Genomic DNA, 13,477 nt, shown 5'->3' with positions numbered 1-13,477 from the left:
ACACGGACATTTTAGACTTGGAAGGATATGATAATGTTTTTGGGTGGCATGCATATTTGTGGTACGGTAAGGCTAAAGTTTATAAAGCATTTAAAAACCATATTGTCAGGAAAGCATTGTTCAATGTCTGGATGAAATATAAAGATTTTTTGGAAAATAAAACCCCAAGGTGGCTTTCACCTATGGAAGCAAAGGCCCTGAAAAAGCTTAACATGGAATCTAATTGGCCAAAATATTGGGAAATTTTGGAGCAGGAGGGAGACAAAGTGAAATTGCAGAGTTATGAGAAACTTAAGGATAAGGTGCGAGACTGGTTACATTATTTTCAAGTAAGAGAGGCCTCCTATTTGGATAGGAAAATCGGTTTCCAGGTGGAAAAATCAAAGTTGGAAACAGAATTGTTAGAACCCAATGCTAAGATATTGTCGAGAATGTATAATCTGCTGTTGAAATGGAACACTCAGGACGAAACGGTAAAATCTGCTATGATAAAATGGACACAAGATGTTGGTCATAATATCATGTTTGTTGACTGGGAACAGTTGTTGACCACTGGTATGAAATTCACGGCATGTAATGCCTTAAGAGAGAATATTATGAAAATGATATATAGGTGGTACATGACCCCAGTCAAACTTGCAAAAATCTACCATTTGCCCGATAATAAATGTTGGAAATGTAAAGAAACTGAAGGGACATTCTTTCACCTTTGGTGGACGTGCCCAAGGATTAAGGCCTTCTGGGAGATGATATATAATGAACTGAAAAAGGTATTTAAGTATACCTTCTTGAAGAAACCAGAGGCCTTTCTCCTGGGTATGGTCGGCCAATTGGTGTCAAAGAAGGACAGAACCTTTTTTATGTATGCTACAGCAGCAGCAAGAGTACTCATTGCAAAGCATTGGAAGACGCAAGATCTACCCACCTTGGAAGAATGGCAGATGCAAGTAATAGACTATATGGAACTGGCTGAAATGACCGGCAGAATTCGAGATCAAGGAGAAGAGCAGGTGGAAGAGGACTGGAAGAAGTTTAAAGTCTACCTACAAAAACACTGTAAAATTTTTGAATGTTGAGGACATTGAAAAGGAAAAGAAGGGGTTCTAGTGACTAAGTTAAATAAGAGTACAAAGGGGAGGGATTAAGAATGAAAATGAATGAATGATCTTGCTGAATTAATTACTACATAGAATACAAGATCGGGAGGCGGGTGGAATAAGGAAAATAAGATTTTGAAGGTTATAATCGGAAAGTGAGTTTTTTTATACTAAAATTTTCTTTTCTCTTCTTTTTTGTCTATGTTCTTTTTTCTTTTGTAATATTTGTGGATTTTTATGTTGGAATGGAAATTTGCTTTTTTGTTCTTTTTCGTGTGTAAAACTCAATAAAATATTATATATATATATAAAAAAATAAAAGATGATCACAGGTTGTTGGTTTTTTTTGGGGGGGGGGGCTTGTTAACAGTCCTGTGTGGCACCTGGAAGGCTCTCAGATTCTGACTGCAGTCCTACCTGGGAGCCACTTCCTTTGTGGGATTTATCAGCCCCTCTGAGGTCCCCCCAGGGCACCTGCTCAGCTGAGAGGAGGGCGTCATAGCACAGGCAGCAAATCAGCTGCTGCTCCGTCCCTTGAGGGATTCCCTGTCTCATTTAATTGGCCAAATATTCCCAAATGGCATCACTCGCCACTATATAACCCCCCTCACCCCCGGCAGCAGCAATGAGGTGGTACAGTGTTCAGGTGCTAAGAGTGTGTCCCTGCTTTGGGAGGGGGAACACAGCCCCCCAGCAAAGTTTGGAGGACGAGCCAAGAGGTATAGCCGGACATTGGAAGGCAAACTGTTGCAGGAATTTATGTACAGGGTTTTGGGGGGGGGGGTTGCCCCTGCAGCAGATATCATGCACATGCAGCCCACTACCAAAATCAGCACCATCACTTTTGTGACTTTTGTGACTTGTCCCCACAAAACACTTCATCACAGTTTCTTCCTATCTGGTCAAAGGGCCTCTGCTGCACGATACCAAATGTAAGAATTCACTGATAAATGTATCTACCGTATTTTTTGCTCTATAAGTCGCACCAGACGACAAGACGCACCTAGTTTTTGGAGGAGGAAAACAAGAAAAAAATATTCTGAATCTCAGAAGCCAGAACAGCAAGAGGGATCGCTGCACAGTGAAAGCAGCAATCCCTCTTGCTGTTCTGGCTTCTGGCATAGCAGCTTGCATTCGCTCCACAACACACACACATATTTCCCCTTACCTTTTAGGAGGGAAAAAGTGAGTCTTATAGAGCAACAAATACGGTATGTATTGGCTCACTGGCAAAATTTCAGAAATTCATCTAGACCTGTGAGCTCAGCTCCTCAGCAGCCCCTCTGCCTGAGGGATAATCCCTGGCATCCTGATACCTGAGTGCCAGACAGGTAGCCATTCCAGAAATAGCAAACCCAGATGGAGACAAAAGGGTGTGATTGACTTGGCTGGGAAACAGGGAAATGTAAATTTCTCTTTTGTTACAATCAATGGGTGTTTGGTGGATGGCAAGGAGAACCATGGGGCAGAGTCCAGGATGCTCAGATTGCTGCCACCAGACTTCCCCTTACCCTGATGTATGAGTGATGTAGTTGGGGGGGGTGTAACATGGGAATTAGCAGCTGATAAAAGTTTGGGGGCTCTGTTGTTCTGGGCATCCATCTTTTTCCACCTTGTGGCAGGTGGGAGTCCTGTCACGACAGTCTACAAGAAAGACCAAGCCTACTGGCTGCTCTTTTGCTCTGCTATTCCTGGCTGGTGTTCTTGTTTTTTGTCCAAGGGAACCCCCAGATTTCGCCATTAACAAAACATGCCCAAAGCCTTCAAAATGTGCCCTTTCCTGCATTTTGCAGCTCAGCAATGTGTAGTCCCAGGAGAGGCAGGAACAGCGTGTCTTCCTGTTCGCCCCTCAGCTGAGACCTGCCTGGATGGAGACCTGAGAGCCACCTCTCAATGTCTGGAGGGCTGACCCATGGAAGAGGGAGCCAGCTTGTTTTCTCCTGCCCTAGAGGGGAGCACCCAGAATAAGGGACCCAGAGGACCAGAAAGCAGTTTCTGCTGCCTAAAGAGCAGGAAGAACATTCTGAGGGGAAGAGCAGCAGAATCCCTTGGGAGATGGCGGACTCTCATTCCTTGGAGGTTTTGAAGCAGAGGTTGGATGCTTTGGCTGAGATTCCTGCCTTGCAGGGGGGCTGGAATAGATGACCCTTAGGGCTCCCTCCCATTCTAGGAGGAGGTTCCTTGCTTCCTGCAAACCCCTTTTCCCTGCAACCTCTTCCTCCAGTTTCTGGCCAAGGGAGGGAGCGGATCACAGACCAACCAAGAGCGTCCCCTCAAAATGAGCATCTCTGGGATTGTGCAATGCAGGAGAGAAAAGGCAGAGAGGACTGAGCAGGGTGGACCCGGCTTTGCAAGGGTTAAAGGGAACTGAGCTGCAGTCCTAGAGAGGACAGGAAGTAAAGGGGGGCCAGGTCCTCCAGAGGAAAAGCCCCTCCCTCCCCTTCCTGCAAGCGGGGGGGGGGCAGGGTTGCTTTCTGCTATTGCAAAGGCTGCATTGCTCTCTTCCAGGGGATCTGGTGAGTCTCTTCCTCTCCCCCCCCCCCAGAGGGTGCAGTGGGGAGAAGGGGGGGTCCCTGGGCTGCAGCAGGGGAGGGTGGCTCATGGGGGGGGAGCCCCAGGGAGCAGGGCGTCCTGCCAAGGAGGGACAGGGTTGCGCGAGGTTTGCAACTACAGTACTCTATATTCTGCATTTGTATAAAGACGCTGCTTACTCCTTTGGGAAGGGCAATCCTCTCCTGGGATCTGGTGAGTCTCCTCTTTCCCCCTCCCCCCGAGGGTGCAGTGGGGAGAAGGTGGGGGGTCCCAGGGCTGCAGCAGGGGAGGGTGGCTCATGGGGGGGGGGAGCCCCAGGGAGCAGGGGGTCCTGCCAGGGAGGGGCGAGGTGGCAGGAACTGTCTCCTTCCTTTAGATCTTTTGTGGGGGGGAGGGGAGGAGGTTACCGCCCCCCTTCCAGAAAAATAATTATTCAGAGCCCCCTGGGAAATCTAGCAGATAGAAATCTAGCTTCTTTAAATAAGGCTCTCAGTAGGACTTCTGCTGTGTGTGACACGGGTCAGCGTCATTGCACAAGAGAGGAAACGTGTCTGAATGGTTGCTCCCAAACCTCTTTGTCTGTTTCCCTTCTTTCTTTCTCCTTATTGGCAGAGGAGGCCAGCCAAGCAGATCAAGCCAAGCTTTGAGAGGAGCTGGGTATGTTTACATGGAAAAGAGAGGAGACAGAGAGGAGATAGGAGAGCCATGTCAGATTAGATAATTTATTACGGTCAGAGAGCAGCTTACAAAACACACTTGGGGGTACAGTCACAGAAGTAAAACAGGCAATTTATGTACAACAACAAATTTAAAAACAATGTACACCAACAAACTACCCCAGGGAGTTGACTCAGAGTCACCCATGAAACCGAGTTTGGGGATTTTCGTGACGGACTATTTTGAGTTGGGAGATGGTCTGCGCCTACAGATCTGTACACAGAATCTGGCGACCATCCAGGTCATCTTCTGATCTTTGCCTAACAGGAAAAGGTCTAATTTTTGCATTTCCGGGAGGTCAGAGTGCCTCACCAGCAGGGGATCAATGGTCTTACTACGTGTCTCTTTGTAAAAGGGACGTCCGAAGAACAAGTGTTTTGGCTTCCTATCTCTCCCAGTGAACAGGTGAAAAGTCTCTGAGCACACGGGACTTTTCTAAAGGCTCCATGCAGGACCAGCGATGGAAGAGCCGAGCTTCTGGCAAGTGTAAAGGCCCTTCTTGCATTTCTAGATGCGAGAAAGAAGAGATATTCTGCTGGTGCGACTATATATTTCTCAATTTCTCCAATGTTATGGTCGGGGCACCTTGCGCAGTCCTGTTCTCTCTCGGTGTCTAATATCCTTTGCCTGACCATGGCTTTGGCCTGGCCCAAGCCCAGACTTAGAAGGGCTTGAGGGGCAAAACCCAGTTTCTGGAGGGTGTTCAGAACTCCCTCGGGGGAGCAGATTCATTGTCAGCCATTTGTAGATGGATGTTAGGCAGATGCTAGCCTCCACTCTCACTATCCCAGTTTCCAATCTAACCCATGCGTTTGAGACACATCTGGGCACTTGGAGGAGAGCTCTAATAAGTCTAGATTGAACTCTCTCAAGGGGGGAGAAAGCCGAGGAAGGGAACAAAGAAGCCCCCTTGTGCTCTGAAAAATTTAAGGATATAATTTGCGGGTTTTTCCGCTGAACTCCCGATGGAGTTTATGTGTAGTTTGTTGGCTCCTGAGGCCTGTACCACCATTCCTAGATACTTAAGTTTGTGACTTGTTCTAACTTATGGCCCTGGCGTTCCCAGCTTTTAAGCTTTGGCTTTCCCCCAAAATCAAGTATCGTGGTCTTTTGATAGTTGATTTTGAGACATTCGAATTCACAGTATGCTGCGAGCTTTCTTAGTGCTCTTTTGAGTCCAATGGGGGTTCTAGATAGAATTACTGCATCATCGGCATATAGCAGGACCGAAATATGCCGATTTGCGAGCTTCGGAGGGTGGAGTTCTGAGTCATGGAGTGCAGATACTAAATTATTTAGATAGAAATTGAATAGTAGAGGGGCCAATAGGCACCCTTGCCTGACTCCTTTAGAGGTTTTAATAGGGTCCGTTAGGTGTCCTAGGCGGCTACACCTGACTCTAAGAGCCGTGTTTGCGCGCAGTGCCTGAATTAAGAGCAGAAGCAGAAGCTCTTAATTCTATGTAGGTCCCCTGTAGTCTGTCCCAGAGTCTGGTTCTGGAGACTGTGTCAAAGGCTGCTTTTAGATCAACAAAGGCAGTGTATAGTGAGGCCGGCAGTTAGGAGAGCCATGTCACCTGGTCGCAGGATTCCAACCAATGGCTTCAAGCTACAAGAAAGGAGATTCAGATTCAACACACATAGTCATTTTTCACGAGGCACCAATGACTCCCTTGTCAATCAGTTCTGATTTCATGCATTGACTGGAAGGAAGGAGCAACCAGGCTGATTCGCCTCGTATTAATCTCTTCACTTGCCTCCACATTTCCACAATCTCCCTTCTAGAGGCCTACATCTCCTCCTCCTCCTCCTCCCAGCCCTCCTCCTCATTTATAGAAAGATAGCTCAAAGTCTGGGCTGTGGTGCAGTCCTACCCTGGTTCCCAGCAAGACTCACCCATGCTTGCTCAGGGAAACTTTTTCTTCTCCTGATACTGTACAACTTTTGTAACAGAACAATGTATTTGCTTTGTAGGTTTTGCTAGAGCTTCTCATTCAGACAGACAGAACTTGGCAGAAGACCAAAGGGTTCCTTCCAATCTCTCAGAGGCTTCCTGAGAGCACAGATGGATGAGCGACACACAGCTGGCCCTAAAGCAGGAAGAGGCCATGTCATCCAAACTGGGAGCAGTGGGGGATTCTGGGAAAACTCTGGGCAGAAGATCCTGGGTGAGGAGGATACCCACTCCTCAGAGGTGCAGAGCCAGCACTTGAGGCAGTTCTGCTGCCAGGAGGCCAAAGGACCCCGAGAGGTTTGCAGCCAACTCTACCACCTTGATCATCAGTGGCTGAAGCCAGAAAGGCACACGAAAGCTGAGATGCTGGACCTGGTGATCTTGGAGCAGTTCCTGGCTGTCCTTCCACCAGAGATGGAGAGCTGGGTGAGGGACTGTGGAGCGGAGACCAGTTCGCAGGCAGTGGCCCTGGCCGAAGGTTTCCTCCTGAGTCAGGCAGAAGACAGAAAGCAGGCAGAGAGAAAGCAGGTGAGAGGGACTTTCCTCTGGATACTCCCAAGGGGCTCCAAACAGGACAGAGAACATCCAAAAATGGTCTGCTGATGGCCCATCCTTTTTCTGGGAATGTGATCTCTAACACCCTTAAAGATTCTGTCTTTGTCATTCTCTTTCTAACATTTCTCACCATTCATTTACAGTTTTGAATCCTTGTTCTTTCAGAAAAGGGAACATTTTGCAGAAATGGACCTGGATTCCTGTGAGGCAGAGAGGCCTCCGTTGGACACCAGAGAGAGGCCACTGGGTAAGGAGGAAGGTGGCTTTTCTCCATTTGGTCTTGTTCTGTTGGTTTTCCAATTCATCTGAGGGTTCTTTTCATCTTGGTGTTTTTTGTTGTTGTTGTTGTTTTTTGAGGGGTGGGGGTTGGGAACAAGAGTTCCGAGGAGGGGAGATGTATTTCTGCACACCTAACATGAAATGGGCACAAACCTTCAACTGCCCTCAGCAGGTAAGGCTTTCTCAAAGCCCATCTGTAATTAGAGATGTCCTGTTTCCTCTGTGAGAGAAGCAGGCACTCCTGGCGTCCTGATTACCTTTTTTCTCTTGCAGGTGACAGAACGATGCCGGCAAGACCTCCTGATCCGCCTTTTCATGGGGGCAGAAGGGAAGCAGCGGCTGTGGAACCAGATCAGGTCAGGGGAAGCTGCCTTGTGGGGACAGAGGCCGAGGGATGGAGCAATGTCATGGACTGGTTGGGCACAGAGGAATGGTGGGAGGAAGCAGCCATGGAACCAGGAAGGGAAGATGAGCTGTGAGCCCAAGGAGTGAAGGTGGAGGAAGGATGGGCAGTCAGAGGGAGAAGCTTGGGAAGAGGAGATGTCAGGAGCTGAAGGGGTAACAGGGCTTAGTGAGCTGGGAGACTCTGTGGCAGAATGCAGTGCAGAACCAGAGGCAGAAGAGGAAGGAGGCAAGTGGGAGAGGAAGGTCGAGAGGCAGAGGTGAGTCAGGAGAAGGAGGAGCCACCAGGGGCTCCCTCTCCTTCTGCCAGAATCCACCCTCCCTGCTTGTCTCTCAGAGCCAAGAGAGGTGTAACATGGAGGAGCAAAGGCAGGCTGCACACTGGCACACTGTTCAATCGCTTGCCAGAAACCCCAGAGAGGAGGGGACTTGGAAAGCTGTGGGGAGCCGGGGGCCTTCACTCTCAGCAACTGCTTTTGTGGATGAAGAGGCTCAGGGAATGAGCTGCTGTTGTCATGAAGCCCGAAACTCAGCCAAGTCTGTGAACATTGTGCTCTTGCTGATAAAGAGTAAACTCCAGCTGTGAACTGTGGGATTTCCTGCCCAGATAACTCTGTGGCGCCAGCTGTCAGGGAGGATTCTGAGGAGCAATGGACAGAAGAGGCAGAATAGGGGCCAGAGACCGGTCAGGGAGAGCCAGGGGCTCTGGGATGCTGAAGAGCCCCTCAACCACCTAGAGGCTCAGGGAGGAAGCTGAGACTCCGGAAGGGAGGGGGCTTTCAAATCAGCACAGACAAGGGAAATGAAACGTAAGGATCAAAGACGTCTTGCGCGGGAATCGTAGGAAGCCGCTCCCCGAATCTGACTCAACAGGTTTGGACGTGTAATTCTGAACTGTAGCTGTTTCTTGTATATGTGTAAAAAAGACTCTTAAGTACCGCGCTGACTGTGCCAGAGTGTTACTGCGAAGGGGAAACACCACCTTCACACCAGCCTTCTGGATGTTGCCAGTAGGATTCATCTGTAGTTGCTGTTTTCATAGAATTCTAGAGTTGAAAGGGACCCCAAGGGTCATCAAGTCCCACCCCCTGCATTGCTGGAGTCTCAGCTAGATCCTCCAAGACAGATGGCCATCCAGACTAGGCTTATTGTATTTCTATATTCATCAATGAATGCTAAAATAGGCTTCAAAGCAGCGTAGAGACGATAACAAATAGTGTTCAGGATTCACCTAGCCAGCCCTATCTGCTGCAAAATGGGGCCTGCCCCCCACTCCTCCCCCTCTCCATGCCCCCATGAACCCCTTGAATTTGGCTCTAGGGCATTGGAAGGGAACCTCCCCAGAACATCACACGAGGAGAGGAGAAAGTGGATCCTTCCATTGGGGAAACGGGAATGCTTGCGTAGGCAGAAAAATGTAAACATAAGCTGGAGTACCACCTATTTGCAAAAAGATAATTACCCACAGTTAAAATGCAAAATAAAAGAATTCAATTAAAGCGTTAAAATAGGTCCCCACAATTAAAATGTGCAGCAAAGCAATGCTATTGAAATAACACAGCATAATAAGAGGAATAACAAGAAGGAAACAACAGAGCATTGTGTAGCAGATCATATTTCTGCTGTCTCAGAGGAGGAAATTTCCCTTTTTCTTTTAGGGTCCAGTTTGCCTCGAAGATGTCGCTGTTCGTTTCACGGACGAGGAGTGGGAGTTGCTGGATCCTGACCAGAGAGCTCTGCATAAGCACGTCATGGAGGAGAATCGTGGGATCGTGGCCTCTCTTGGTAAGGCTCCCTGTGTGGTCGTCCTATCTGCCAGGAAATTCAAAAAATACCTCTATGTGACAAACCTCATATATTTTCACAGTGCCCCCTACAACACCTGGGAACCTAACACCCCCACAAGAAATAGGAGATTACAGTTTTTTCTGTGAACAATCTTCCTCCAGTTCTGCCTCCTTCTACCACAGTTGGGCTGATCTGAACTGCCCAGGCATCTTCAATGTCAGCTTCAGAGTTGCTAGAATAGATAAGCAGCTTCTGTCAGGTTTTCTGTTTTTGTTTTTGCTGCTGTCAGTCTTGGGTTGACCAGAGAGATGACTGACACTGGAGATGGAGGAGATGCCATGATTGGGCCAAACAACATCTGAACCAGAGAAGAGCAGGGATGACTGAATCTCAGGTAGTACTAGCAGTGATAATCATACTAATAATATTAATTTTTATTTATACCCTGACCATCTGGTTGGGTTGCCCCAGCCAATCTGGGAAGCCTCCAACACATATACAATGGTACCTCTGGTTGTGAATGGGATACGTTCCGGAGGTCCAGCCAGATCCCGAGGTTTTCGCAACCCAAGGATCACTGCGAATGGATTTGTCGCTTTCATAACCTGATGTTTATATAATCCAAGGGTTACGTAACCCGAGGTGCTACTGTATAAACATGAAACAGTAATAATAACAACAATCTAATTGGGGGAAAAAGTTTATCTTCAGAAATATTGTAAAATTAAGGAATGTTAGAAAGATGTTGGAATAAAATTATCTGGTTTTAGCAGAAAAGATATAAAGGATTAAGCAAAAATGAATTGGTGAAAGAAGCGAATGCAAAATCACAGTATATTAGGATAAATTATTAAGATAAAAACAAAGCTAGAAAGGATTTGCTGAAATATCTAACTGAACTAGAATACAAAAATGGGAGGTGCGAGGAGGTCAAGGAAGTAAGCGAATGAAAGCAAGTGATGTAAAGGTTTGACTTGTTTTTTTCTTGTTTTTTTGTTCTTGGATTATGTTTGTTATTTATATATAGTTCTTTCTTTTTCTTTTTTGATTGTTCTGTTTTGATTTATATCTTTTTTTCTGCAACCTTTTAAAAAAAATCCTAATAAAAAATTATTCCAAAAAAAATAACAATATAATCCAACGAAAAAGGTACAAAATTTTTACAAAAAGGTACAAAATTTATAAAATGAGTAACTTACTTCAAACAAAGCAACATTCAACCAACGATTAGAATCCAATAATAAATCCATTTGTTCCTGAGACTTTAATCCCTTTTTCTCTCCATTGCAGATTGTGATGAATTGGAAAGCAAGAACAAAGGTGACCACAACACAATCTGCAGAGTGGAAAAGGCACGTAAAAATTTGGAATGTGGAAAGAGCTGCAGTCAGAGCTCCCATTCCACTTCCCATCAACAGAATCTCATTGGAAAGAAACCCTATCAGTGCATTGAATGTGGAAAGAGCTTCAGTCAGAGCTTCTCTCTCACTTCCCATCAAAGAATTCATACAGGGGAGAAACCCTATCAGTGTGTGGAATGTGGAAAGAGCTTCAGTAGCAGCTCCAATCTCACAAAACATCAAAGAATTCATACAGGGGAGAAACCCTATCAGTGTGTGGAATGTGGAAAGAGCTTCAGTCACAGCCAAAGTCTCACTTCCCATCACAGAATTCATACAGGGGAGAAACCCTATCAGTGTGTGGAATGTGGAAAGAGCTTCAGTATGAGCTACAATCTCACTAAACATCAAACTATTCATACAGGGGAGAAACCCTATCAGTGTATGGAATGTGGAAAGAGCTTCAGTATGAGCTACAATCTCACCTCCCATCAAATAATTCATACAGGGGAGAAACCCTTTCGCTGCATGGAATGTGGAAAGAGCTTTAGTAGAAGCGCCGATCTCACTAAACATCAAAGAATTCATACAGGGGAGAAACCCTATCAGTGTGTGGAATGTGGAAAGAGCTTCAGTATGAGCTCCGATCTCATTAAACATCAAAGAATTCATACAGGGGAGAAACCCTATCAGTGTGTGGAATGTGGAAAGAGCTTCAGTATGAGCTCCCATCTCACTTCCCATCAAAGAATTCATACAGGGGAGAAACCGTATCAGTGCATGGAATGTGGAAAGAGCTTCAGTATGAGCTCTAGTCTCACTTCCCATCAGATAATTCATACAGGGGAGAAACCCTTTCGCTGTGTGGAATGTGGAAAGAGCTTCAGTAGAAGCTCCGATCTCACTAAACATCAAAGAATTCATACAGGGGAGAAACCCTATCAGTGTGTGGAATGTGGAAAGAGCTTCACTGATAGCTCCAAACTCACTTCCCATCAAAGAATTCATTCAGGGGAGAAACCCTATCAGTGTGTGGAATGTGGAAAGAGCTTCAGTATGAGCTCCCATCTCACTTCCCATCAAAGAATTCATACAGGGGAGAAACCCTATCAGTGTGTGGAATGTGGAAAGAGCTTCAGTAGCAGCTCCTCTCTCACTAAGCATCAAAGAATTCATGCAGGGGGGAAATCCTCTCAGTGTGTGGAATGTGGAAAGAGCTTCAGTAGCAGCTTCGATCTCACTAAACATCAAAGAATTCATACAGGGGAGAAACCCTATCAGTGTGTGGAATGTGGAAAGAGCTTCAGTCAGAGCTCCAATCTCACTTCCCATCAAAGAATTCATACAGGGGAGAAACCCTATCAGTGCATTGAATGTGGAAAGAGCTTCAGTATGAGCTTCAATCTCACTTCACATCAAAGAATTCATACAGGAGTGAAACCCTATCAGTGTGCGGAATGTGGAAAGAGGTTCAGTCAAAAGTCCAGTCTCACTTACCATCAAAGAATTCATACAGAGGAGAATCACAGAAGTGTAGAATTTTTGAGCTTGAAGTGATCCCTGGTGCAATATATTCCACCCCTTGTGATGCAGGCATAGCAAGTCAAGCATCCATGACAGATGACCATCCAACTTCATTTGAAAACCTCAAAGAATGGAAATTCCAGCACTCCCAAGGGACTACAATCCACTAAGAGCTCTTGCTATCAAAAAGTTCTTCTGCATGTTTAGTCAGTCTTTTTTTTAAAAAAATAAAACTTGAAGGCATTGGTTTGTGTCCTACCCTGTGGAGCAGGCGTCCTATTGGGAAGACCCAGTTCTCCGAGTGCATGTTCTGGAAGTTGGGCAATAGGGGCAGTACAGGATTCCTTTTGGTGTACCGAACTCCCCACTGCACCAAGGATTCCCTGCCCGAGCTGCTCCAGGTCATGGCGGATGTTCTCCTGGAGACACCTAGTTTGTTTGTCCTAGGGGATTTTAACATCCACGCCGACACGACCTTACAAGGGGCCACTTGGGACTTCATGGAAAGCATGGCCTCCATGGGGCTTTCCCTGAATATGTTTGGCCCAACTCATAGCCGTGGACATGCCTTAGACCTGGTGTTCACCTCTGTGGGTGTTGGTGATCTGACACTAAGTGAAAGCGAAACTAAAGAAGTGCCATGGTCAGATCACTTCCTGGTGCAACTGGACTTCTCTGCGAACCTTACCCTCTGCAGGGTGGTATTATATCTGTGGAAAACAGCAGCAGGAGACTCTTTCAGGTGGTTCACAATTTAGCAGAACCACCTGCTCCATTAGGGCCCACTACAGGCCACATCTCCTGCAATGATTTTGCAAAGTTTTTTGCAGACAAAGTCGCTCCGATTCAAGCAGATGTAGACTCCACTGTGGGAGCAGGGCGGGAGAGTGCTAGAGTCCTGTCTAGTCAAGTTGTGTGGGATCAATTGCAATCTGTTACCCCCGAGGATGTGGACAGGCTGCTTGGACGAGTGAAACCAACCACTTGTCTCCTTGATCCTTGTCCATCCTGGCTTATAAAAGCTAGCCGAGAAGGGCTGTGCGATGGGCTTCGTGGGGTGGTGAATGCTTCCCTCCGTGAGTGAGCCTTCCCAGACCCGCTGAAAGAGGCGGTTATCAAACCACTTCTTAAAAAACCATATTTAGATGCGGCCACGATGGCCAACTATCGCCCAGTCTCAAATCCTCCATTCTTGGGCAAGGTGATTGAGCGAGTGGTTGCTGAACAACTCCAGGCATGCCTGGAGGAAGCAGACCATTTAGATCCCTTCCAGATGGGATTCAGGCCTCA

At 46.7% G+C, this 13,477-nt stretch overlaps 1 protein-coding gene across 3 annotated transcripts in view; it reads left to right on the top strand.

Moving 5' to 3' along the window:
• The window catches only part of LOC309369095 (uncharacterized protein), an 83,787-nt gene extending 70,918 nt beyond the window's left edge, over positions 1–12,869 (top strand). For 2 of the 3 annotated variants that reach the window (XM_081909748.1, XM_081909749.1), the window contains one exon: positions 10,614–12,867. In XM_081909748.1, coding sequence (XP_081765874.1) covers positions 10,614–12,220 — 1,607 coding nt within the window. In that variant the 3' untranslated portion in view covers positions 12,221–12,867. Of the gene's footprint in view, positions 1–10,613 lie in introns of all 3 variants that reach the window. The other variant, XM_081909747.1, reaches the window with a different exon arrangement.
• The last annotated feature ends 608 nt before the right edge of the window (positions 12,870–13,477 follow it).

This window comes from Podarcis melisellensis (genome assembly GCF_964234715.1).
Source record: "Podarcis melisellensis genome assembly, chromosome: 4".
NCBI lineage: Eukaryota > Metazoa > Chordata > Lepidosauria > Squamata > Lacertidae > Podarcis > Podarcis melisellensis.
The sequence above is the reverse complement of the archived record's forward strand: the minus strand, read 5'-3'. Positions and strand labels throughout refer to the sequence as shown.